The sequence below is a fragment of the Melospiza georgiana genome, chromosome 27 (assembly GCF_028018845.1).
Source record: "Melospiza georgiana isolate bMelGeo1 chromosome 27, bMelGeo1.pri, whole genome shotgun sequence".
Taxonomy (NCBI): domain Eukaryota; kingdom Metazoa; phylum Chordata; class Aves; order Passeriformes; family Passerellidae; genus Melospiza; species Melospiza georgiana.
In genome coordinates, this window is record NC_080456.1 from 1,124,253 (window position 1) to 1,147,517 (window position 23,265).

A 23,265-nucleotide genomic window follows, 5' to 3' on the forward strand; every position below is an offset into this window, starting at 1 on the left:
CCTGGGCACGCCCCGCCCATGGGGGAGCGGTTGCCAAGCGACGGCGTCCGCAGCACGGCCTGAGGTGCAGGCGCTGCCCCGTCCGGCTCTGACGGGAGAAGCCGAGAGGAAAGGCCGGGAGCGCGGGGCCGAGGGTTGCGGAGCTGCGGGGGGAGCCGGGGCACACCGGGGAACGGGAGCCGGGGCACACGGGGGAACGGGAGCCGCGGCCCCCCCCGCCCCCGCTCACCCCGCACAGGCCGCGCGTGCGTAGAGAGAGGCGGCCGCGCGCGTGCGCGGCGGGCAGGGAGCGTGTCTCCCCCTAGCGGCGGTTCTGGCCCCCTCAGACGTTGGGCCCCGGGTTCGAGTCCCGGCGCTGCCCGGTGGCACCGGGCGCTGTGGGCTGCGGTGAATCCCGGGCTGTGCCGCTGCAAAGGGTCCAGGAGAAGCGACCATGTCCATCGCCGCCGCCAACACCAGCATGAGGGTGCCCGCCGGCTTCCGGAACCTGCTGGAGGGGCTGGCACGGGAAGTGCTGCGGGAGCAGCCCACCGACGTGGTGGCCTTTGCGGCACAGTACTTCCAAAAGCTGCTGGAGAGCAGAGAGGGTGAGTGGCCTTACCCAGCAGCCACCCCCACACTGCCATCCCCTGCCCCACACTGCCCTGCCTGCCCAGCCTGCCCCATCTGCCCATCACCAGGGCGTCAGGCCTGCCCCACATGTCCCTTGCCCAGGGTGTCAGTCCTGCCCCCTGTGCCCACCATCTACAGCATCAGGGCTCTCCTGCGTGCCCATCACCAGGACATCAAACCTGCCCTTGTGCCCATTGCCCATGGCCTTGTGCCTGTCCCAGATGTCCACCACTGATGGCCATCAGGCCTCTCCTGTGTGCCCAAACCTGCCCATGGCCTTGTGCCTGTCCCAGATGTCCACCACCGTTGGCCATCAGGCCTCTCCTGTGTGCCCAAACCTGCCCTTGTGCCCATTGCCCACAGCCTTGTGCCTGTCCCAAGTGTCCACCACTGAAGGCCATCAGGCCTTCCATTTGTGCCATCGCCCAGGATGTTGTGCGTGTCCCATGTGCCCGTCACCCGTGGTACCAGGTGCCCACTGCATGTGGCATCAAGCCCTCTCCTTCCCCAGCTGGTGGCATTGACCCGGTGGCATGGGGAGCCATGCTGGAGGACGACCGTCTCACCTGGCCTCCTTCCGAGGTAGGCTGTCCTCCATTCAGGTGCCAGGAACCACACTTGGTCCCTGCTCCCACCCTGTCCCTGCCCCCCTTGTGCCACAGCATCTAAATTTTCTTCTTTCCTCCAGGACTTGAAAGAGGCCAAGGACACAGAGGGGTAGCAGGCAGCACCAGCAGGGGCAGGCAGCAGGCACAGCTCTGGATCACTGTGATTCCACCCCAAAACGAGTGGAGAGGAGCCAAAGGGGAGCATGTCCCCATAACCCTCATGAACTGGGACGCCTCTCTGGAGATGCAACCGCAGCACTTGCCCCAAATCCCCCATTTCCCACTGTCCAACCCCAAAACTAAAAAAAGCCCCTTGGTCCTCCCCTGGCTCCTGCCCTTTTCCCGTGGGTGGGTGCTGCACTGCCATCCTGCCCCTGCGGTGCTGTTTTAATGAGGAATTTTATTAACGAGGTCCCCGCTGTTATTAATGTCGATCACCTGAGATTTCTCCCCGAAAAATCCTGGGTTTGGGGCTGAGCTGAGTACGGGATGATATTTTTAGCCTCTATATTTAGGCCCCTGCATCCCTGGAGGATGGAAGAAACTTCATAACATCCCAGCGTGAAGGAATGATGTGACATTGCTCCTCCATAAGCTGAGATACCTCCATGGAATTCTGGGGGGCACACAAGAGCCCCCCAGTCCTATTTCCACTTGTCAAATTCATATTTTCCAATACAGCGTGGTTTCAAAATCCCCCCCAAAAAGTGGGGTTTGCGTCGAAGCCGGCTGCTCTATTTTTGGAGAGGACTGAACCCCCCCAATCCATGCTCACCCCGTTTTTACCCCCTCTTTCCTGTTTTCCATCGCCATATGTGGCGCTCGCCCACGGCACGGGGCATGACAGCGGCTCCCCCGGGAAAAACAGGAAGGAGGGATGGGGAAAAAAAGCTGGCGGGGACCCCGTGCCGGGGCTGATGCCAGCCAGCTACGCCTTGACCCCCCCTCCAGCACCGCCCCGCCGGCTGCCGGCTCCTGCTTCGCCCAGGGCAGCATTCCAGCATCCAATTCCCTTTGCTTTTAAGGATTTTTTCCCCTGTTTTTAAAGGATTTTTTAACACCTCGGTGCCACCATCTCGAACCACGACGGCGGGATGTTCTCAGCCGGTCTCGCCGGCTGCGTTTCTTGTTCTGCCCTTCCAAAATCTGAGTTGTTGCCTTGGAATTCAAATGTTGGAGGTGCTGGAGCACCTGAAAAAGCATCCTCTAGATGAAGGGGTCCAGGGAGAAAAACGCAGAGCCTGGAACAGGCTCAAACCCGCCATTAATGATTAGAAATGTTCTGGCATTTCGCGTCCCTCCTCCGCAGCCGCAGCCTGCGGGAGACGGCGGCGCTCGGCGGCTCTGCCAGGACCCGGCTGCCACGGAGGGAGCAGATTCTGGAGGCTAATTGAGGGACTAATCCTCCTTTTGGGGCTAACTTCTCAGATCCATGACCCCGAATGATTGACTCAGATCAATCAGCCCAAAAAACCCTTCCCACTTAACGAACAGCCGGTCTTCTCTCATTGGAGCAGGCAGCGATGGATCTGGAGGGTCTAAAATCCAGGGAAGGATCTCTTCCCATCAAAAATCCCAGCAGAGCTGCCAAGGCTTCTCCTGGAAGCTGCAGCAGGGTTTTCTGGAGCAGAGCTATTCCCACCCCCCACCCACTGTGGTGTGCTGGTGGAAAGAAGTGATGGTGGAAAAGCTCTCCAGTGGGAGAGCTGGGTGCCTCACGGGGGAATTTGAGGGATGCTTGGGAGCATTTCCCAAGGGCAATTTGGGTGCCTGGCATGTGCTGGGGCAGGAGTGACCCCCATCAACCTCCAAGTGTGGGTGAAGCTGCTGAGGGAGGTGGCAGTGGTGGGATGTGCATGGGATGGGGTGGAGTGGGATGGGGAGCAGGTCCTGGGAGCTGGGGTGTCAGGGGACAAGAGGTGACACCACCTGCACTCAGCAGGTGGAGAAAGAGATGGAGGTGGGATGGGAATGGGAGCAAGGATGGTGATGTGGCAGGGGACAGGGCCAGGGATGAGGGTGATGATGGCGATGGGGACGGGGGTGCTGGGGTTGAAGCTGGGAATGGGAGCAGGGATTGGCTTTATGAAGAGCATGGGGATGAGAAGTGGGATGGGGATCATGACCGGGATGGTGATAGAGATGGGGACAGAGATGATGGTGGGGATGGAGGAGGTGGTGGAGGTGATGGGGATGAGGTCAGGGATGGGCACAGGGCTGGTGGCAGCAGAGGGGACAGTGCCCATTTCAGTGCCAGCGGGACAGGGATGCTAATGGGGATGATGATGGTGAAGATAATGGTGGCAAAGAGGAAGATCAGAGGCACCAGGCCCCCAGGCAGGATGACCCCTGTGGGCAAACCTGGCCAGGGGGAGGCAGCGGGGCCGGGCTGCGCGGGTGGGCCGGGGCGCTGTGCCCGCCTTGGGGGGGCCAGGCTGTGTTTTGGGGGCTGGATGGAGCAGCCTCGGCGCGGAGCCCACGGGCGACTTGTGCAGTTGCTTAGCAACTCCCAAACCCGGATTAGAGGCGAGCGAGGCAGGGATGGGGGGGTGTGGGCTGCAGCCCCCCGCATTGCCCTGGGGGTCCCTCCTGTTCCCCGGGGTGCTCCAGCTCGCCCTGCCAGCCCCAGCACCTCGGCGTGGTCTGGGCTGGCAGCAGGGTCTGCAGGGAGCACCGAGGGTGTGGAAGTGGTTGGGACTGCAGGTCTGGTTGGAGAAGACCCCAAATGTGGGGGGGGCTGATGCTCCTGCGAGTGGGGAAGGGACCCCCAGACCCCCAAAGTGGAGCCCACTCCTCTGCTGGGATGTGCAGCTGGGCACATCAGCCCCGGGGTTCTGTGGGTGCTCAGTGGGACATTGCGTCCCACCGTGCCCACCCTTCCTCACCATCTTCATCCCTGCCATCCTCATCCTCACCCTCCTTCAGGACCAAGTCCTAAGTAGGTCAAGAAGGTTTTTCCCCCCCATGCAAACCAACCCGGGGGGCAAAACCTGCCTCCAGCATCACTGTGGGTCATGTACACCCCAAAAATGAACCCATCACCCCCATTTGCTATAGCTTTGTCCCCCAAAAAACCCTCCATGCCAAAGGCAGGGCTCATCACATCTTGGCTCGCATCCCCTGCATGTGATGTTGTGTTCCACGAAACTCCAAAGCGAGCTGCCGGCTCCTTTAAGTGTTAGGAGGGAGTTGGAGGCTGCAAAATAAAATTGGAGGAGGGAAAAAAAAAAAAAAAAAATAAAAAAAAAAAAAAAAAAAAAAAAAAAAAAGGAGAAAGGGAGGAAAAAAAAAAAAAATAAGGCACCCCTCCTTCCCCCCCAAAAGCCTGGCAGGGGTGTCGGGCTGATAGGCTCGCCCGGAGGAAAGCGCATTACGTAGGCAAGCGGCTCCGCTCAACTTGCCACCTGCGCCGGGAGAGCAGCCGGGGAAGAAGCGAGATCCTGCCGGAGCCCCTCGCCCGCCGCTGGCCGCCCACCCGCCCTCCGCCATGGACTGCTGCAATGTAGGTGCCCGTGCTCCCTTCCCCGGCCCCGCTCCGCTCCTGCCTTCCAGCCCTGACCGCATCGCTGGGGGCTTTGGGGGCTTTGGGGGCTTTGGGGGCTTTGGGGGGGTTTGGGGGGCTTTGGGGGTGCTGCGCCCACCGAGAGCTCACCCAACTCTGAGACCCCCCCAGCGCTGCTGCTCCTTCCCCAGCCCCCCGATCCCCACTCCTGCTCACCCCAGTTCGGGCTCCATCCCACGGCCGGCAGCCTGACCCCACAGCCCACGGAGGAAAATGCCCCCCGACCTCGAATGCGGCTTTTATGGAGCTTTGTCTTCCCCCCCACCCCACAATTGCTCTACAGGTGGGATCGGGGGTTGCCTATGGAAAAAGGGCTCAATTGGGGTGCACCCCTCTCTTCTCACCCGAGGGTGAGCTCCCCTCCTCCTGCTAAACCAGCCTGGGGAGAAAACCACATCCTTTCTCCCTGACCCCCTGACTTTTCGTGCCCCTTTCCCCCTTTTCCTCCCCCTTTCCTCTTTTTTTTTACCCTTTTCCCCATTTTTTCCCCCTTTCCCCACTTTTCCCCCGTTTTCCTCCTCCTGCTAAGACAGCAGCACAGGGAAAAGCCCCCATCTCTCCTCCCGAGCACCTCCAGAGAGGCAAAGCCCACCCTGGATATAGGATTTTTCCTGCCTGGATATAGGATTTTCCCTGCCTGGATGTAGGATTTTCCCTGCCTGGATGTAGGATTTTCCCTGCCTGGATATAGGATTTTCCCTGCCTGGATATAGGATTTTTCTTGCCTGGATATAGGATTTCTCCCCAATGTATAGGACTTATCCCCCTCCTATGTAGGATTTCTCCTTCTGAATATAGGATTTCTCCCCTAGATACAAGTTTTCATCAGCTGCATAGAGATCTTCAGCCCATGGATATGGTGTTTTTCCACTGGATATAGGATTTCTCCTGCGAATATAGGATATGGCCCCCTGTTTATGGGTTTGTGGGTTTTCTTCCCTCAATATAGGATGTCTCCCCTGGATATAGGATTTTTTTCTCCTGAATATATATTTTTCCTACCTATATACAGGATTTCTCAACTTGGATATAGGTTTCTGCCACCTGTATGTAGGATTTCTTCCCTGAATTTAGGATTTCTCCCCTGAATATAGGATTTCTCCCCGGATATAGGAAATGCCCCCACATATGTAGATTTCCTCCACCTGTATATGGTATTTCTCCCCTGGATATAGGATTTCCTCTCTCCTAATATAGGATTTCTCTCTTAGATATAGGATTTCTCACTGGGATATAGGATATGCCCCTCCATGTACAGGTTTTCTCCCCTGACTATAGGATTTCCTTCTCCAGATATAGTATTTCTCCCCTGGATATAGGTTTCTCCCACCTGTATATAGGATTTCTCCCCTAGATATAGGTTATTCTCCCCCACCTCTGCATATACAGGATATCTCTCCTGAATATAGGATTTCTTTCCTAGATATAGGATTTCCTTCCCCTGGCTATAGGATTTCTCCCCTGGCTATAAGATTTCCAGCCCTGGCTATAACATTTCCACCCTGGACATATCATTTCCACCTTGGACATATCATTTCCACCTTGGAACTATCCTCACCTTTCACAATGGTAAAACAACCTGAGCAACTTGGTGGAGCCATGGCATGCTCCAACGGGATGAGCTTCCTCCCCCCTGAATCTACAGCTTCCAAATAAGCCCCCCAAAACTCCTTTAAGTGCTTGTGGGGCAACACAAAGGCGTCACCCCCACAGCTGCTGGCACTGGATCATCCAATGCCAGCTCATTTCCACCTCATTTCATTTTCCCATGTTTTTCTTTTTTTTCCCCATTGAACTTGGTGCTGAGTCCAGCTGCTCTGGTGGGCTGTGGCAGAGGGGGAATGGGTTACAGTGATTTATCCTTGGTGGGGCTTTTCCTCCCTTCTGGCATCACTGCTTTCCTAAATTTCCTGCTGTTTCCAACCAAAGCCCTGAGGAGGGATGCAGGAGGATGCAACAGGCTTTGAGGAAAGGGGAAACTGAGGCATGACCAGCTCATTTTGTGCAGGATGGCTCCCAGCCCCCTGCCAAAAATACTCCCCAGAACCCATCCTCTGCTCCATGGATATTCCTCTCCCTGCATTACCACCCTGGCTGGAGTCTGGCTTCCTGCAGCCGTGTTCTCCAGGGTTGCCATTTCCCCAAGACACCTGCAAGCCACCCTGATTTTTAACAAAACCCCTCATTTTTAGCAAAGGAGCGCGATTTTTAATGAGTAAACCTAATTCTTAGAACAGGGGCTCATTTAAGACCTTCTTGAGCAGATTCATTTGGGGAGAGGGCTGAGAGTGAGGTTTGAGGTCCCAGCCATAACCCTGCCATTGGCACCGCCAGGAGGGAGCCTGCACAAAGCTGGACGAGGACATCCTGGACATCCCTTTGGACGATCCCGATGCCAACGCGGCAGCTGCCAAGATCCAGGCTAGTTTCCGTGGCCATATGACCCGCAAGAAGATCAAAGGGGGCGAGATCGATCGGAAAACCAAGGACGCCGAGTGCGCCAACAGCACCCGCGGCGGCGACCTCCGCAACGGCGACTAGGTACCCCCCAAATCCCGCTCTGCCCCCCAAAACTGGGTCAGTTCTGTGAGGATGCTGCTCTGAGTGTCCTTTGCTCTGTTGATTTGGGATGGAGCATCCTTCCCTGCAGAGATTTGGGATGGAGCATCCTTCCTCAAGTTGATTTGAGATGGAGCATCCTTCCCTGTAGAGATTTGGGATGGAGCATTCTGCTCTGTGCAGATATGGGATGGAGCAACCATTCCTGTGCAGATATGGGATGGAGCAACCATTCCTGTGCAGATATGGGATGGAGCATTCCTCCCTGTGCAGATTTGGGATGGAGCATCCTTCCCCACATTGATTTGGGATGGAGCATCCTTCCCTGCAGAGATTTGGGATGGAGGATTCTGCTCTGCACAGATTTGGGATGGAGCATTCTGCTCTGTGCAGATATGGGATGGAGCATTCCTCCCTGTGCAGATATGGGATGGAGCATCCTTCCCCACGCTGATATGGGATGGAGCAACCTTCCCCACGTTGATTTGGGATGGAGCATTCTTCCCTGTGCAGATTTGGGATGGAGCAACCTTCCCCATGCTGATTTGGGATGGAACATCCTTCCCCATGCTGATTTGGGATGGAGCATCCTTCCCTGCTCAGATTTGGGATGAAGCATTCTTCCCCATGCTCATTTGGGATGGAGCATTCTGCTCTGCACAGATTTGGGATGGAGCATCCTTCCCTGTGCAGATTTGGGATGGAGCATTCTGCTCTGTGCAGATATGGGATGGAGCAACCATTCCTGTGCAGATATGGGATGGAGCATTCCTCCCTGTGCAGATTTGGGATGGAGCATCCTTCCCCACGCTGATTTGGGATGGAGCATCCTTCCCTGCAGAAATTTGGAATGGAGCATTCTGCTCTGCACAGATATGGGATGAGGCATCCTTCCCTGTGCAGATATGGGATGGAGCATCCTTCCCCACGCTGATTTGGGATGGAGCATTCTGCTCTGCACAGATTTGGGATGGAGCATCCTTCCCTGCTCAGATTTGGGATGAAGCATTCTTCCCCACGCTGATTTGGGATGGAGCATCCTTCCCTGTGCAGATTTGGGATGGAGCAACCTTCCCCACGCTGATTTGGGATGGAGCATCCTTCCCTGTGCAGATTTGGGATGAAGCATCCTTCCCCACGCTGATTTGGGATGGAGCATCCTTCCCTGCGCATATTTGGGATGGAGCATCCTTCCCCACACTGGTTCAAGGTGGAGAAGGGGTTTTTCCTCCCAGGAGATGGAAACACACAGGCAGGCAGCCCCTGCCTTGCCCTAAATTTGGGTGCGCGCCGTAGTAGTTGGGAAGGATGGGAAGTAGGATGGGAAGGCGCAGCCCTAGATTTGGATTGAATCTCTCCCTTAGCAACACCACCCCGAGCGCCTCGCCTCAGCACATGCTATTTTTAAAAGCCTGTGTCACAGTCTCCTGGCAGGAAAAGGTAAATTTAAAAAGCGCCCACGGTGCCGAGGCCGCGTGGCATTGGAGCCCCGGGTGTGGCTGCGCCGTGCCCGGGCCGTGCCCTGCGCTGGGCCGGTGCCGGGAGCGCGGGATGGCCCCGGAGAGCGGCGGGGCCCGCTCGGGGTTAGCGGCGGGGAGGGAGCGCTGCCGGCTCGGCCACGTGAGTGTGGCGGGGCTGGGGGAGCTGCAGCTGCGATGGAACTGGGATAGAACTGGGATGAGACTGGGGAGCAGCTGGGGTGCAGCTGGGATGGGACTGGGATGCAGCTGGGATGAGACTGGGATGGAGCTGGGATGGAACTGGGATGAGATTGGGATGCAGCTGGGGTGGAATTGGGATGGGACTGGGATGCAGCTGCGATGGAACTGGAATGCAGCTGGGATGAGACTGGATTGCAGATGGGATGAACTGGGATGGAGCTGGGATGAGATTGGGATGCAGCTGGGGTGGAACTGGGATGCAGCTGGGATGAGACTGGATTGCAGATGGGATGAACTGGGATGGAGCTGGGATGAGACTGGGATGCAGCTGGGATGGGACTGGGATGCAGTGGGGATGGAACTGGGATGCAGCTGGGATGGAACTGGGATGCAGCTGGGGTGGAACTGGGATGGAACTGGGATGCAGCTGGGATGAGACTGGGATGCAGTGGGGATGGGACTGGGATGGAGCTGGGATGGAGCTGGGGTGCAGCAGGGATGGAACTGGGATGGAGCTGGGATGGAGCTGGGGTGCAGCAGGGATGGAACTGGGATGCAGTGAGGATGCAGTAGGAGTGCAGTGGGGATGGGACTGGGATGGAGCTGGGATGAGACTGGGATGCAGTGAGGATGGGACTGGGATGGAGCTGGGGTGGAACTGGGATGCAGTGAGGATGCAGTAGGGGTGCAATGGGGATTCAGTGCAGGTACAATGGGGATGGACTGAAGATGCAGTGGGAATGCAGTGAGGAGGAAGAGGAGGATGCAGGGAGGATGCAGTGGAGATTCAACAAGGCTGCAGTGGGAAGGAACTGGGGATGCAGTGGGGATGGAAGGGGAGCTCAGCTGAGACACAGTGGGGATGAACTGAGGGTACAGTGGGAACAGAACTGAGATGTGGTGGGGAAGCAATGGGGATGCAGTGAGAATGCACTGGAGAGTCAGTGAAAATGCAGTGAGCATGCACAGGGGATGGAGAGGGAATTCAGCGGGGCTGGGATGAGAATGAACTGAGGATGCAGTGGGGATTTTGTGAAAATCCAGTCAGAACAATGTGGAAACACAGTGAGGCTGCAGTGGGGCTGCAAAGGGGATGCAGTGGGGCTGGGATGAGAATGAACTGAGGATGCAGTGGGGGTTTTGTGAAAATCCAGTGGGGACAGTGTGGAAACACAGTGAGGCTGCAGTGGGGCTGCACAGGGGGATGCAGTGAGGCTGCAGTGGGAATGAACTGGGGATGGGGATTCAATGAGACTGCAGTGAGGGTTGAGCAGGGTTGCACTGGGGCTGCACTGGGGCTGCAGTGAGGATGTCAGAGGGCTGAAGTGAGGAGGCAGCTGCCAAGTGCAGGTGCTGTGCAGCTTCTTAGGGCCCAGAGGTTCCTTTGGGATGCCTTGTTAGGGGGGCTGAGCAGGTTGGCAGCAGGGCAGCCGGGTTCCCCTCCTCCTGTCACGGTGCTCTGCCTCGGGGGGTGCACGCAGGGGTCTCCCCCAGGTTCCTGGGCTGGGCGAGGGCAGTGTGGGCAGCAGTGGAGGCAGGACAAGGGTGCAGGCAGGGTGTGGGCGGGCTGCAAGCAGAGCACGGGCAGGGGGTGGGCAGGGGGAGGGCACGGAGAGGGGGCAGGGTGCAGGGGCAGCACGGGAGCAGGGGCAGGGTGTGGGCAGGGTGCAGACAGGGCACAGGGTACAGGCAGGGTGAAGGCTGCAGGGTGCAGACAGGGCACGGGGGTACAGAGAGCACTAAAGGGCACAGGGTACAGGCAAGGCTCAGGGTGCAGGGCACAGGCAGGGCAGGGCACAGGGAGGGCACAGGGTGCAGAGAGCATTAAAGGTGCAGGCAGGGCACAGGGTGCAGGGTACAGGCAGGGTGCAGGGCACAGGGTATAAACAAGGCTCAGGCTGCAGGGTGCAGGCAGGGCATGGGGAGCAGAGAGCACTAAAGGTGCCGACAGGGCATGAGGTACAGCCAAGGCTCAGGGGTACAGACAGGGTGCAGGGCAGAGTACAAACAAGGCTCAGGGTGCAGGGTACAGGCAGGGCAGGGTGCAGGGAGGGCACAGGGTGCAGAGAGCACTAAAGGTGCAGGCAGGGCACACGGTGCAGGGTACAGGCAGGGTAGAGGGTGAAGGGTGCAGGCAAGCACAGGGTGCAGAGAGCACTAAAGGTGCCGACAGGGCATGAGGTACAGACAAGGCTCGGGGGTACAGACAGGGTGCAGGGCACAGGGTACAGACAAGGCTCAGGGTACAGGGTACAGGCAGGGCAGGGTGCAGGGAGGGCACAGGGTGCAGAGAGCACTAAAGGTGCAGACAGGGGATGAGGTACAGACAAGGCTCAGGGTGCAGGGTACAGGCAGAGCATGGTGCAGGGTGCAGAGAGCACTAAAGGTGCAAGCAGGGCGCAGGGTACAGACAAGACTCAGGGCGCAGGGCACAGGCAGGGCCATGCCCAGGCTGACCTCTCGCTCTCTCCTTGCTTGCAGGGGCCACCAGCTGCTGACCGGACACCCCTCGCCACCGACCCCCTGCCAGCGCTGCCCGCCGAGGCCCAGGAGCCCCCGCTTCACCCCCTGCCCCCCGCATGCACCCCCCGGGGTCCCCCCACAGCCAGGCCCCGCCCCTGTCCCTGGCTGTCCCCCCCCGCCCCAGACACCCCCCGCCCCAATAAACGCCCCTGCCAGAGCCCCGGCCTGTCCTCGGTGCCTTCTGATGCCAGCGGCAGAGCGGTGAGGTCACAGTGGGCAGGGGGAGGGCTGGGGATGCCAGCAGGGACTGCCCGTGTGTGTGTACAACACGCTGCAGGCACGTGTGACATCACTGCCAGGCTGGGACGTGACATCAGCGCGTGCTGTGACATCACTGGGGGCGGGAGATGACCTGCGAGGTGCTGGCATGAGTTGGGTGGTGATGTCACTACTGGAGAAGTGACAGCTGCTGTGACACCATGCAGGGGTGTGAGATGTCACTGCTGGGTGTGTGACACCATACAGGTGTGTGTGACACCATACAGATGTGTGTGACATCACTGCTGGGTGTGTGACACCATACAGGTGTGTGTGATGTCACTGCTGGGTGTGTGACACCATGAAGGTGTGTGTGATGTCACTGCTGGGTGTGTGACACCATACAGGTGTGTGTGATGTCACTGCTGGGTGTGTGACACCATACAGGTGTGTGTGACATTACTGCTGGATGTGTGACACATACAGGTGTGTGTGATATCACTGCTGGATGTGTGACACCACACAGGTGTGTGTGACACCATACAGGTGTGTGTGACACCATACAGGTGTGTGTGACGTCACTGCTGGATGTGTGGCACCATACAGGTGTGTGTGACGTCACTGCTGGGTGTGTGACACCACACAGGTGTGTGTGACACCATACAGGTGTGTGTGACACCATACAGGTGTGTGTGACACCATACAGGTGTGTGTGACGTCACTGCTGGATGTGTGACACCATACAGGTGTGTGTGACACCATACAGGTGTGTGTGACACCATATAGGTGTGTGTGATGTCACTGCTGGATGTGTGGCACCATACAGGTGTGTGTGACGTCACTGCTGGGTGTGTGACACCACACAGGTGTGTGTGATGTCACTGCTGGGTGTGTGGCACCATACAGGTGTGTGTGACACCATACAGGTGTGTGTGATGTCACTGCTGGGTGTGTGACACCACACAGGTGTGTGTGACGTCACTGCTGGGTGTGTGACACCACACAGGTGTGTGTGATGTCACTGCTGGGTGTGTGACACCATACAGGTGTGTGTGACACCATACAGATGTGTGTGACATCACTGCTGGGTGTGTGACACCATACAGGTGTGTGTGATGTCACTGCTGGGTGTGTGACACCATGAAGGTGTGTGTGACATCACTGCTGGATGTGTGACACCATACAGGTGTGTGTGATGTCACTGCTGGATGTGTGGTACCATACACGGGTGTGTGACACCATACAGGTGTGTGTGACACCATACAGGTGTGTGTGACATCATACAGGTGTGTGTGACACCATACAGGGGTGTGTGATGTCACTGCTGGATGTGTGACATCATACAGGTGTTTGTGATGGCTGGAGTGACATCATTCCACTGTGTGTGATGTCACCACCAGGCATGACTGTGGGTGTGACACCATACAGGCACGTGTCACATTGCTGCTGTGTGATGGCAGGTGTGACATCATGCAGGCTCAGGTGACATCCCTGATGGACATGTGATGCCTGTATGGCATCATCCGGGCCTCATTCAGGTGCTGTGATGTCACACACTCATTGTGGCATTGTACCTCCTGACACAGGGAGTGACATCACGGTCATGGGTGTGACAACGCGTCCATCGTGATGTCACCTCAGCCTGAGGAGCTTGGCTGGTGCACTGTGACATCACCCTGCCCTATGACATCACCCAGAAGGTCGTGGGACATCCCTCCCCGCCTCGAAATCCGCACAAACTCACCCAAAGCGCCGGTGCTGGGCAGCGCAGCAGCTTTTAATCAGAAAACCCCTAAAAAAAGTGTGTGTGTGTGTCCCCATCATCCCCCCTCCCCCCACCCCTACTTTCTTTTGTGAAAAAATCCCTCATTTCACCTGATATATAGATATAGAAAAACAAAAACCATAAAAGGGGACCCCCCTGAGGCAGGGCTGGGGCTGGTTTGGGGGGTGATATTTATGGGGTCCCTCCAACGCAGAGAGCCCCTGCACCCATTAAACACACCCACGACGAGTCCAGCTGCTCGAGGCATCTGTTAAAAAGAAAAGGAAAGCCCAAAAAGGGACCAAAACCACCCCAGGAATCGGGGAGTGGGATGGGCTGGCTGCGGGCACCCCGTTTTGGGGCTGCTCACACCAAGGAGCCGGCTCGGCTCTGCGCTGGCACCATGACTGGCACGGCTCCGGCCCGTGCCAGGCTGGAGGGGGGCAGCGCGCCCGCGGCGGGGGCGGGGGGCTCCGGGCGGCGCCGGGGGGTCCCGTTGGCGGCGGGGGGGGACAGGCTGGGGGGCCGCGGCCCCGCCCGGGGAGGGGGGCCCCGGTAGCTGCCGGTGCTGGTGAGGATGGAGGCGGTGTCGGACGGGGCTCTGGCTCCGTAGCCTGGCCGCGTGCCCGCGATGGACGACAGCGTGCTGGTTTTGGACAGGGTGTCTGAGGCCGGCCTCCTCGGCCACGATGGGGTTTTGGGGGCCACGGCGTCCTCCCTGCCAAGAGGGGAGAGTGTCACAGAGATCAGCTCTGGGAACCCTTCCATCCCTCCATCCCTCCCTCCACAGTGAGGGTGTGCAGACATCCCGGAACCCCAAACAAAAAGGGAAAGGGGAGAACAGGTGGAAAATCCCCCTGTTAATTCTGAAACCTCATAACAACTGGCCAGAGGTGGAAACTTTCTTCCTGATTGTTGCCTCTGGAGCATATTGATGACCGGCCAGAGATGAAGAACTCTTCCCCACTATTAACTCTGAGCCTGAGAAACGATGGGCCAGAGGTGGAAACACTCTCCTCGTCTGTTAACCCTGAAACCTACTGATGATTTGAGCCCCCTCCACAAGAAGAGTTCCTCACTTGATCTCGTTGGCTCCTTCCTCCTGGCTGTCACGTTTTTTCCTCCTGTAGCCAACAAACTTCTGGGCAAAGAAGATGATGGTGGCAAGGGCACCCAGGGAGCCCAGCACGGCGCCGGCGATGACTGCTTTGGTGCTTGCTGCCAGAGAGAGAGACAGAGATTCCCTCATTGTCTTATTCCCACAGGGACCTCATGGGGACTGTGTCCCCCTCCCCAGCCCTGTGGACACGTACTCACTTGATTGTACCTCCAGGACAATGCTGCAGTTCTCAGAACCTGCTTGGTTTTCAGCCCTGCAGACGTAGACGCCCGACATTTCCAGGGAGAGGTTGGTCAGCTTGAGGGTGCCCTTGGCCCGGTCTGCAGGTGAAAAATTTGGGTGCTGCCTCACAGCCACTCCCACACCCTCCACCTCCTCGTGCAGGAAGTGGTCAAGGAGATGAAATCTGAATCTTCTCAGGACATTCCAGCCCACTCCCCAGCCCCACACCGGTGCCACCTTACCCTGGGCAGGGGGAAAGAAGACCTGCAGGGTGGGCGGCTCGCGCTGCCACTGGTACACGGGCGAGGGCTTCCCCTTCTTGGAGGAGCAGCTCAGGGTGACGTTGGCCCCCACGACGGCGTTGCCGTGCAGCTGGCACGTGGGGGTGGCCGGTGGCACTGTGGGCACAGGTGTTAGTCCTGAGGGACACCGTGGGGAGCTCCAAGGGAGCCGGGGGGACTGGGGGAGCCTTACCCAGCACGGTGAGGTTGATGAGGCCGACGTTCTTGTGCATCCTGATGATGTCATCCACCACATTGACAGTGCACATGTACTGACCCGAGTCTTGCTCGCGGGTGGCGTTGATGAGCAGCGAGATGTTGCGGGTCTCGATGGGGTGCAGGAACCCCACGCGGGCCTTCAGATCTGTCTCCTCCACCTTCACCACCCCGCCTATGACTGACAGGATCTGCATTGGGGAAATACCACATGCTTGTGCTTCCAGATCGTGCTGCTGGAGAGAAGAGTCCCCCAAAATCCCAAATTTTGTAGAGCAGTGGTTGCTGCATAAGCCCCCTCCAGCCTTGCCTCTGCTGCAGGCAGCTCCCCACCACAGGCACAAACACCCCTGGCATGGGCACTATGAGCAACTGTCCCATCATGAGCATCTCCCCATCAGGAGCACCCCAAGTGGTGCCCCATTGTGGACATTTCCCATTGTAGGCACCATGGGCATTTCCCAAGGACCTCTCCCCACCAGGGGTATCTCCCACCTTCCTATTGCAGGCACCCTGGGCATGACCCCAGTGTGGGCATCTCCCCTCATGGGCACAATGAGCACCTCCCCACCATAGGCACCTCCTGATCATGAGGACCACAGTCATCTCCCCAGTGTAAGCATTTCCCACCATGGACACCACAACACCTGCCTGCATAGGCATCTCCCCATCTTGGATCTCTTGCCATCTTGTGTCTCACCCTACTATGGGCACCACAAACACCTGCCTGTACAGGCATCTCCCCATCTTGGATCTCTTGCCATCTTGTGTCTCTCCCCGCTGTGGGCACCACAAGCATCTCCCTACTGCAGGCACTGTGGGCATGACCTCATTGTGGGCATCTACACATCACCATGAGCACCCCCATCAATGGTACCCCCATGGTGGGCACCATGAGATCCCCCCATTGTGGACACCACCCCCTCACGAGCACCACAAGCAGCTCCCCGTGGGTATGGGGATGGCACCATGGGTATGTCCCCATGGTGGACACCATGAACATGTCCCCCGTGGTGGTCACCTCTCCATGGTGGGTGCCATGAACTTCACCCCATCATGGGCCAACTCTCCACCATGGGCACCACAAGCATGCCCCCACTGTGGGAACCCCACACATCTCCCCATGGGCACGTCCCCACCATGAGCATCTCCCCTTTGTGGGCATCTCCCCATCATGGGCACCACGTCCTTCCCATGGACACTTATCCACTGTGGGCCACCATGAGGTTCCTCCCCTCATGGGCACTTACCCATTGTGGGCCACCATGATGTTCCCCCCATCATGGGCATTTGCCCATTGTGGGCATCTTCCCTGCACGGGCACCATGAGCATCATCCCATCATGAGCATCATGGTGGGCACCATGGGCCTCCTTCCACCACGGCCACCTCATCATCATGGGCTTCCTTCCACCACAGCCACCTCATCATCATGGGCTTCCTTCCATCATGGCCACCTCATCATCATGGGCATCCTTCCACCATGGACACTGTGGCCACTACCCCATGGTCGGCACCATAATCTTCCCCCCATCACAGGCACCCCCAGCAGCCCCTCCATGGTCATTGACCAGCTTGGTCCCCTCCATCTCCAGTCCTGCAGCCCCTGCCCTCTCCTCACCTGGAAGGGAGCAGGTTTCTTGTTCAGCATCCAGGTGATGTAGGGCTCTTTGTGGGAGTGGCTGCTGTACCAGACAGGCAGCACTGCCTGCTGCCCCTCCACAGAGAACACCAGGCTCGTCCCCACGTGCACCTCCAGCACGGCCAAGGAGACACCTGCCCATGGGAGAGGGAAGAAACGGGGAAATGACTCAACCCCAGGTGCTACTTCTCCACAAAACCTCACTGCTAGAAAAACCCCCATTCCCAAGACAAAAACAACAATCCCAGGTTATCACCAGGAAGCCGAACCAAGAGAACATTCTGCCTCCTTCCCTGCCACAGGAAGGGCTTTCCGCCTGCTCCGGAGGACATTGCTGCTCCCTCCCACCCCAGCTTCCTCCCCACGCTCAGCTCGGGAATTCCTAAGGCACAAGTCACCCTTCCCTAAGGCACAGCCACCTCCAGCAGGCAGACACCCCCTTAGCTCAGTACTGGGGTACTCCCAGCCTCCCGCGATGCTGCACCAGATCTCACGGGATTTATTTGTAGGGTTCTCCCATGTGCACCCCACAAGCCTTTCCCAGCATCCCATTTTTGCTGCCAGCACTAAACTGGGATAATCCATGAGTGGCTTTCTCTCATTTGACCCTAAATATCCCACCCCAATCCCTGTCACCGTGTCCCCTGCATGCCAGCATCCCCCAAGCCCCACTGGAGGGGTTGATGGGGTAAGGGTGGTACCACGGACTGGAGAGGGATGCTCAGCTCCTGGGGGAAGATCATTCCCCAGCTTTGCCCCTAAGGCTCGGCCAGAAAATTAATCAGCCCAGGCTGAGTTTGTGCTGGGGCTGGTTTGTTTTTCCCAGGGGAACATCAGCAGGCCCTGCACGCCAGCAGCTCCATCCCTGCATCCATCCAGCATCGATCCGTGACCCCGGCTGGCCCGGCCCTGCCAGCGCCCCAGGGATGCCTCGCATCGGGATGCAGGGGCAAAGATGATGCTGCCCCCTCATCCCAAACCCTCATTTTGGGGGGAAAAGGAAGGATTTCGGGAGCTTTCAATAACCTCACGCTTTTCCCTAAGAGCTCAGAGGTTTTAATTGGATTTTTCCAGGGTGGGAAGAGGGAAACAAGGAGCTGGGGGGTATTTTTAGCCTCCTCCCGCATCCGTTCATCCCCCTCCTGGCAAGGCATGGGTGCCATTTCCGCACGGAGCCTTCCAGCTCCAGGCAGGAAACTCTGCTCTGGCTGATAAGTCTTCTCAGGAATTAAAAAAAAAATAATTACATTTCCCTTCTCTGGTGAAAAACTGGGAGAAATAAGGCCCAGTCTGGTGAGGATGCGTAAAAATAGCTCACCCAGGCTAAGAACATAAACCTTTAAATCCTAGAGGGGTTGGGGAGGGGGGAGATGCTGGAGGCGCCTGCAGGTCCCAAATCATTGATAATATTATTTATTAATTATAGAAAGCTGTGGTATCAGATCCAATAGAGAGTATGGAAAAATAATGGTAATTACAGTGTATTTATATGTAATTATACAGATAATTGTATGAAATTTAGAGAAAGCGGAAAGAAATATGGGATGGCGACTCATTAAATTGGAATTTCCAGAACAAAATAGATCATTGAGAACATATAATTTATAAGAGTTATAAATATAGGTATATTTTTGTAAGAATAGGGATAATAGCGGGGATGTGAAAGTGATAATAGTGCTCAGAATAATGAGAGTAATGATCAAAGTGAGAATAATAATTCTAAAAGTGGGAATAATAATGATAAAAGTTATATTAATAATGATAATAATAGTGATTGTAATAATTTTAACAATGATTCCAATACAATAACAACTACAGTCATAATAATGATAATACTGATAATAAGAATAGAAATAGAAATAGAAATAGAAATAGAAATAGAAAATAATAATAATATTAATAACAACAATAATAATAATAATAATAATAATACAGATAATTAATTATGCAGATGACACAGTCCCTAAACCTCCCTGCATTCTCAACAACTGGGAAAATCAAGGTGTTTTCAGCCCAGATCTCCATCATTACAAAAATGTGTTAAACTGGGATAATCTAGAAGAAAATAGATTACACTCAATAATTGTATTGTAATTTCTATTAGAAATATTAGAGATAACAGGTAACAGATCTGGTTGAAGGATTATAATTGTAATTTAATAAAAACAATTCTAACAGTTATAATAGTTACAAAAACAATTATAAGAGTGTTTATAATGATATTAGTAATAAAAGAGTGACAAGTATAATGATTATAATGATAATAATAAAAAAATTATTAATACTATAGTTCATTGATTATGCAGATGGCATCGATAAATGACTCCACAGCTTCTACACCCCTGTGCATCCCCAGCACCTGGGAAAATCCAGGTGTTTCACTCCACATCCTCCATCAGCATGGCTTTTTGGGCACAAAAAAGGTGCTGGGGATTCCTGGGGATACCCAGGCTCCAGAGAGGGAAAAACGTTCTGGCACCAGCCAGAGGATTCCCATTGCACCCCAAGGCATCAACACAGCCCCGTGAGCCTCAGAGCTGCTGCAAACCCGGGGGTGTTAACCCTGAAAGCTAATGAGGAGCACGTTAATTATGTTAATTGTGCTCTGGGGCTGCAGCTTTGCTCTGCCATCCTTAAAACTCCTGTGGCAACAGGAGATCCCAGCTCCATCATCTCCCCTCCAGTGCATGGGGGAGAGGGAGATGGATCCAGATCTGAAGGGTGCCCTCTCCTCAAAATCCCCTTTTTCTTGCAGAATTCACCCAAATTCGCTGTCTCAGACAGGTGTGACCCTAAGAAAGGCTGGTGGGGCTGGGTTTGGAGCTGCAGGCACGGGACGAACCCCCTGGCACAGCTCTGCCTTTGGCCACCTCGACGCTGCAAATCCTCTAATGCTTTAACCAGATCGAAAAAATTAAGCTGCTCGTGGTGCTCATACTCATCCAGGGGGGCCTGGGGCCCTCAGCCCCTCCTGCTGCTCTTTGGGCTCAAAACCTGGGTTTTGATCCAGCTGCCCTGAGCTAAACACCTGCCCGGGTGTTTTCCCCCCGCCCCAGCCCATCTGCTGGGATTTTTATTGCATATGGAAAAACAGAATAGACTTAAATTTACCTTTAAAAATAGCCATAATTTTTTTTCCCCTATTAAATAAATATCTCACAATTTAGCATTCTAAAATACTTTAAATTTTCCCGTGACAAAACATTTAAAAACAGCTTTCAATTTCCCTTTGAATTCATTCCCTATGGAAAAAAATCACCTTTAAATCCCTGCAATCTTAACATTAATCCCTGCTGATATCAATCACCCTATCCTCATCTAAAATTTTATCCTTTCACCCCCAAATAAAAGCTGTTTCCTGCCTCTGGCACACCCCGAACCCCCAAAAAAGCAAATTCCCCCTGCAGCCCCCTCCCCAAGTCTCTAAATCATGAACTGCAGGGGAATTAAATCCCGGAGGCGGTTGGGGTTTGATGACCCCAGTTGATAGGATTAAGGCGCTGGAGTCATGTGAAACCCAGACCCAAATTAAATCCCAAAAGACCAAGCTTGGGATTTAAAATACACAGCGGGAATCTGGCCGGAAAAGGGACCCTTGAAAAAGCTTGGAAAAAGGTCAAGGAGCATCTCAGCACTGCAAGGCAGCCTTCCCTTTTTTAAAAATTATTTTTGGGGATTTTTTTTTTTTCCTTTTCTTCCCTTAACTTTGACTATTTATAAACGGGCAGATAGGAGATGCTGGGCTGTGCAGCATCCCTTGGGAAAATCCACAGCGGCATTTCTCACGACCCCGGGGGCAGGGGGGGGCCAGAAAGTGCCCTATCCTCCAGAGAGACCAAATTTGGGGAAAAAAAATTAAATAATGCAATAATCATATGTGACTTTGCTATAGATGGAAACGTGCTTCACCCCTGGTGTGGGAGGGAGAGGCGGGGATGGGATGGGATGGGATGGGATGGGATGGGATGGGATGGGATGGGATGGGATGGGATGGGATGGGATGGGATGGGCAGGGGATGAGGTTGGGATGGGAAGGGATTGGGATTGGATAGGGACTGGGAAGAAAACAAGGATGACAAACATTTTGCTTTTCCCCATCACGATCTCATGAGGATCCCACGGGACGAGGAAGGACTGCTAGAAAGCCAAACTAAAGGAAAAACACACATTTGGGGTTCAAAAGGGTCTTTTTGCTGCATTTTTGAGCTATCAGTGCCCGTGATGTCACATCCCAGGGCTCAAGTGTGATTTTTTTTGGTGGGAATCCATCATGATTTCATGCAGAAAACGCCATCAGGATGCGGCAAAGCAGCGCCCTGGTGGGATTTAAGGGCTGAGAGACCCCCATGCCTCATCCAAGCATGCTTTAATTAACTTTTATCAAGGAAGAAAACCTTCAAGGAGGAACAAGTGGCGGCTCCAGGACCCCCACCCAGTGTTCTGCTGGAAGGAAATGCTGCTGCCATTGTTTTTGGGGCCGTTTCCTTTCTCCAAAGGCCTCTCCTTCGCTGGGAATGCCAAAGGATGTTTTCTTTTGGAGCAACCGTGGCAAGTTCCAAAAAGACTCAAATGGGGTGGGAAATTAGGGGTGGAAGAAGGGAAAAACCCAAGGACAGAGAAGCGTTGAGATCCCCCACCTCCAAACCAGCTGGGATGGCTGTGCAGCACCAGTAAACAAGGGAAAACAAGTGGATTTTTCCTGCCCAGTACCACGCAGGAAGGTGAACTGTGGACTCACTTTGGAGTCCCTGACGTGTCCCCACATGGGGGTACATCGGGTTTGGGGGTGTTGGAAGCGGCTGTTTGGCAGCTCCAAGGCACAAACGGCTTTTCCCAGAAAGACTCAGATTTTCTCCACTCCAGGCACTCCTAAAAGGGGAGGGGGATGGATCTCTCCCCCCTTTCCTCCCAACCTGCCTGCTGGGGTAGGGGACTGGGGGCACAGAGACAGCTGGGTGCTGTGACCCCCGCCCCTGGTACCCCACGGTCCATGCATTTAGGCTGGTCCTTCCCGGTGCCACCCTAAGGCGTCCCAGCGGTGTCGGGATCCCGGGTGCCTCCGGCTGCTCCCACACCCTGCCCGGTGCCCCCTCGGTATCTCCGGGTCCTGCCCGATGCTTCTCCAAAATCTCCCGCTCGTTCTGCCCGCTCCATCCCGCTTTTCCCGCGTCCCGCCGGTCCCAGCGCGTCCTGCCCCGTGCCCGCCGCGCTACCCCGATCCCCCGCCAGCACCGCCGAACCTCGCCCGCTGCATCCCCACAGCTCCGCCGCGTCCTGCCCGGCATCCCCCGGTCCCCCGGTCCCGCTCGGTGCCCCGGTGCCCCCGGGGCTCGCTCACCCAGCAGCGCCGCCAGCGCCAGCGCCGCCCGCCGCAGCGCGCCCATGGCCGGAGCCGCAGCAGGTGCCGGGGGGGCGCCGGGGGCGGGACCGCCAGGTGGGGGCGGGCCCGAGCCCACCACACCCCGTGGGGGTGTCCCGGCCCCGCACGGACCCTCCCCCGGGGGTCCGGCCCTCCCCCGCCCCGCAGCGCGCGGTTATTCATGAGTTGTGTGGGTTATTAGCGGTTATAGCAGGGTTAAGGGGGGTGCAGCGCGGCACCGCTGTGTCAAATGTCACCCCCGCCATGGGGAGCGCGGGGACCCCAAACCCGCCCCATTCTCATCCCTCCCCCGCCGGTAGGGTGGAACATCCCGTCCTGCATCCTTCACACTCATCCAACACCCCCCGGCCTTCAGATAAACGCATCGATCCTGAAAAATAAACAATATCCAAAAAAAGGGCAATTCTGAGTACCTGGTTCTCGGGAGCCTCGGGTGGATCCTGCCCGGCTCAGCCAGGGTTATCCCGGTCCTCGATCAGAGCAGGGTCAGACCTCGAAGCCCCAGCAGAGATTAGACACTGGCGGAGGAGGAGGAGGAGGAGGCGGTGGGGGCAGAATTAATCCCTCCTCGCCCTCGCCGCCCCCCCGTAAATCCAGCCTGGCCTCCAGCACTGCAGGATCCCGGCACCAAGGAGGCTTTGGGGATCGACCTGGCTTGATCCCACCGGGAGCCCACCTCTCCCTGACAGCATCCTCAGCCTCTGATGCACCCCACGCTCCCAGCTCAGCAGCTTTGGGGCAACTCACCTCGTTCTCCCTCTAGCTGAAGGCTGAGAGTGGGGAGAGTGCATTGGTGACCCACTGGTGACCTGCTCCCCTTCCTCACTCCACATCTCAGGGCTCAAAGGTGATGCCAGCTTCCAGATGGGCACTGACCCTCACTTCTTTCAAGGATTCTGGGAACCTCTGCAGGGAAA

The 23,265-nt window shown here is 56.1% G+C and overlaps 3 protein-coding genes across 4 annotated transcripts; 2 read left to right on the forward strand and 1 right to left on the reverse strand.

The window, feature by feature from the left end:
- Positions 1 to 40: 40 nt before the first annotated feature.
- On the forward strand, positions 41 to 3,074 carry SPA17 (sperm autoantigenic protein 17). Its single transcript, XM_058041184.1, has 3 exons — positions 41 to 587; positions 1,124 to 1,194; positions 1,301 to 3,074. The coding sequence occupies exons 1-3, from the start codon at positions 434 to 436 to the stop codon at positions 1,331 to 1,333; spliced, it is 258 nt and encodes an 85-aa protein (XP_057897167.1). The 5' UTR covers positions 41 to 433; the 3' UTR covers positions 1,334 to 3,074.
- Positions 3,075 to 4,551: 1,477 nt separating this feature from the next.
- NRGN (neurogranin) lies at positions 4,552 to 13,737 on the forward strand. 2 transcript variants are annotated; one of them, XM_058041187.1, is made up of 5 exons: positions 4,552 to 4,722; positions 7,117 to 7,359; positions 11,484 to 12,170; positions 12,270 to 12,909; positions 12,970 to 13,737. In XM_058041187.1, exons 1-2 carry the CDS (start codon positions 4,708 to 4,710, stop codon positions 7,321 to 7,323), a joined length of 222 nt encoding a protein of 73 aa, XP_057897170.1. In that variant the 5' UTR covers positions 4,552 to 4,707; the 3' UTR covers positions 7,324 to 7,359; positions 11,484 to 12,170; positions 12,270 to 12,909; positions 12,970 to 13,737. The 2 variants fall into 2 exon arrangements, with proteins under 2 accessions (XP_057897170.1, XP_057897168.1); XM_058041185.1 differs by having other exon boundaries at positions 4,557 to 4,722; positions 7,117 to 7,323.
- Positions 13,738 to 13,830: 93 nt separating this feature from the next.
- Positions 13,831 to 22,354, reverse strand: LOC131093839 (endothelial cell-selective adhesion molecule-like). Its single transcript, XM_058041183.1, has 7 exons — positions 22,307 to 22,354; positions 16,948 to 17,102; positions 15,305 to 15,518; positions 15,073 to 15,228; positions 14,806 to 14,928; positions 14,568 to 14,706; positions 13,831 to 14,206 (listed from the first exon to the last, which is right to left on the reverse strand). The coding sequence occupies exons 1-7, from the start codon at positions 22,350 to 22,352 to the stop codon at positions 13,855 to 13,857; spliced, it is 1,185 nt and encodes a 394-aa protein (XP_057897166.1). The 5' UTR covers positions 22,353 to 22,354; the 3' UTR covers positions 13,831 to 13,854.
- Positions 22,355 to 23,265: the final 911 nt, after the last annotated feature.

Coding starts and splice junctions, on each gene's coding strand:
- SPA17 (XM_058041184.1), top strand. CDS start 434: ATGTCCATCGCCGCCGCCAACACCAGCATGAGGGTGCCCGCCGGCTTC. Junction 588..1,123: donor GCTGCTGGAGAGCAGAGAGG/GTGAGTGGCCTT, acceptor CTCCTTCCCCAG/CTGGTGGCATTGACCCGGTG. Junction 1,195..1,300: donor TCACCTGGCCTCCTTCCGAG/GTAGGCTGTCCT, acceptor TCTTTCCTCCAG/GACTTGAAAGAGGCCAAGGA.
- LOC131093839 (XM_058041183.1), bottom strand. CDS start 22,352: ATGGGCGCGCTGCGGCGGGCGGCGCTGGCGCTGGCGGCGCTGCTGG. Junction 15,519..16,947: donor AGAAACCTGCTCCCTTCCAG/GTGAGGAGAGGG, acceptor TCCCCAATGCAG/ATCCTGTCAGTCATAGGCGG. Junction 14,207..14,567: donor GAAGGAGCCAACGAGATCAA/GTGAGGAACTCT, acceptor CCCTCTTGGCAG/GGAGGACGCCGTGGCCCCCA.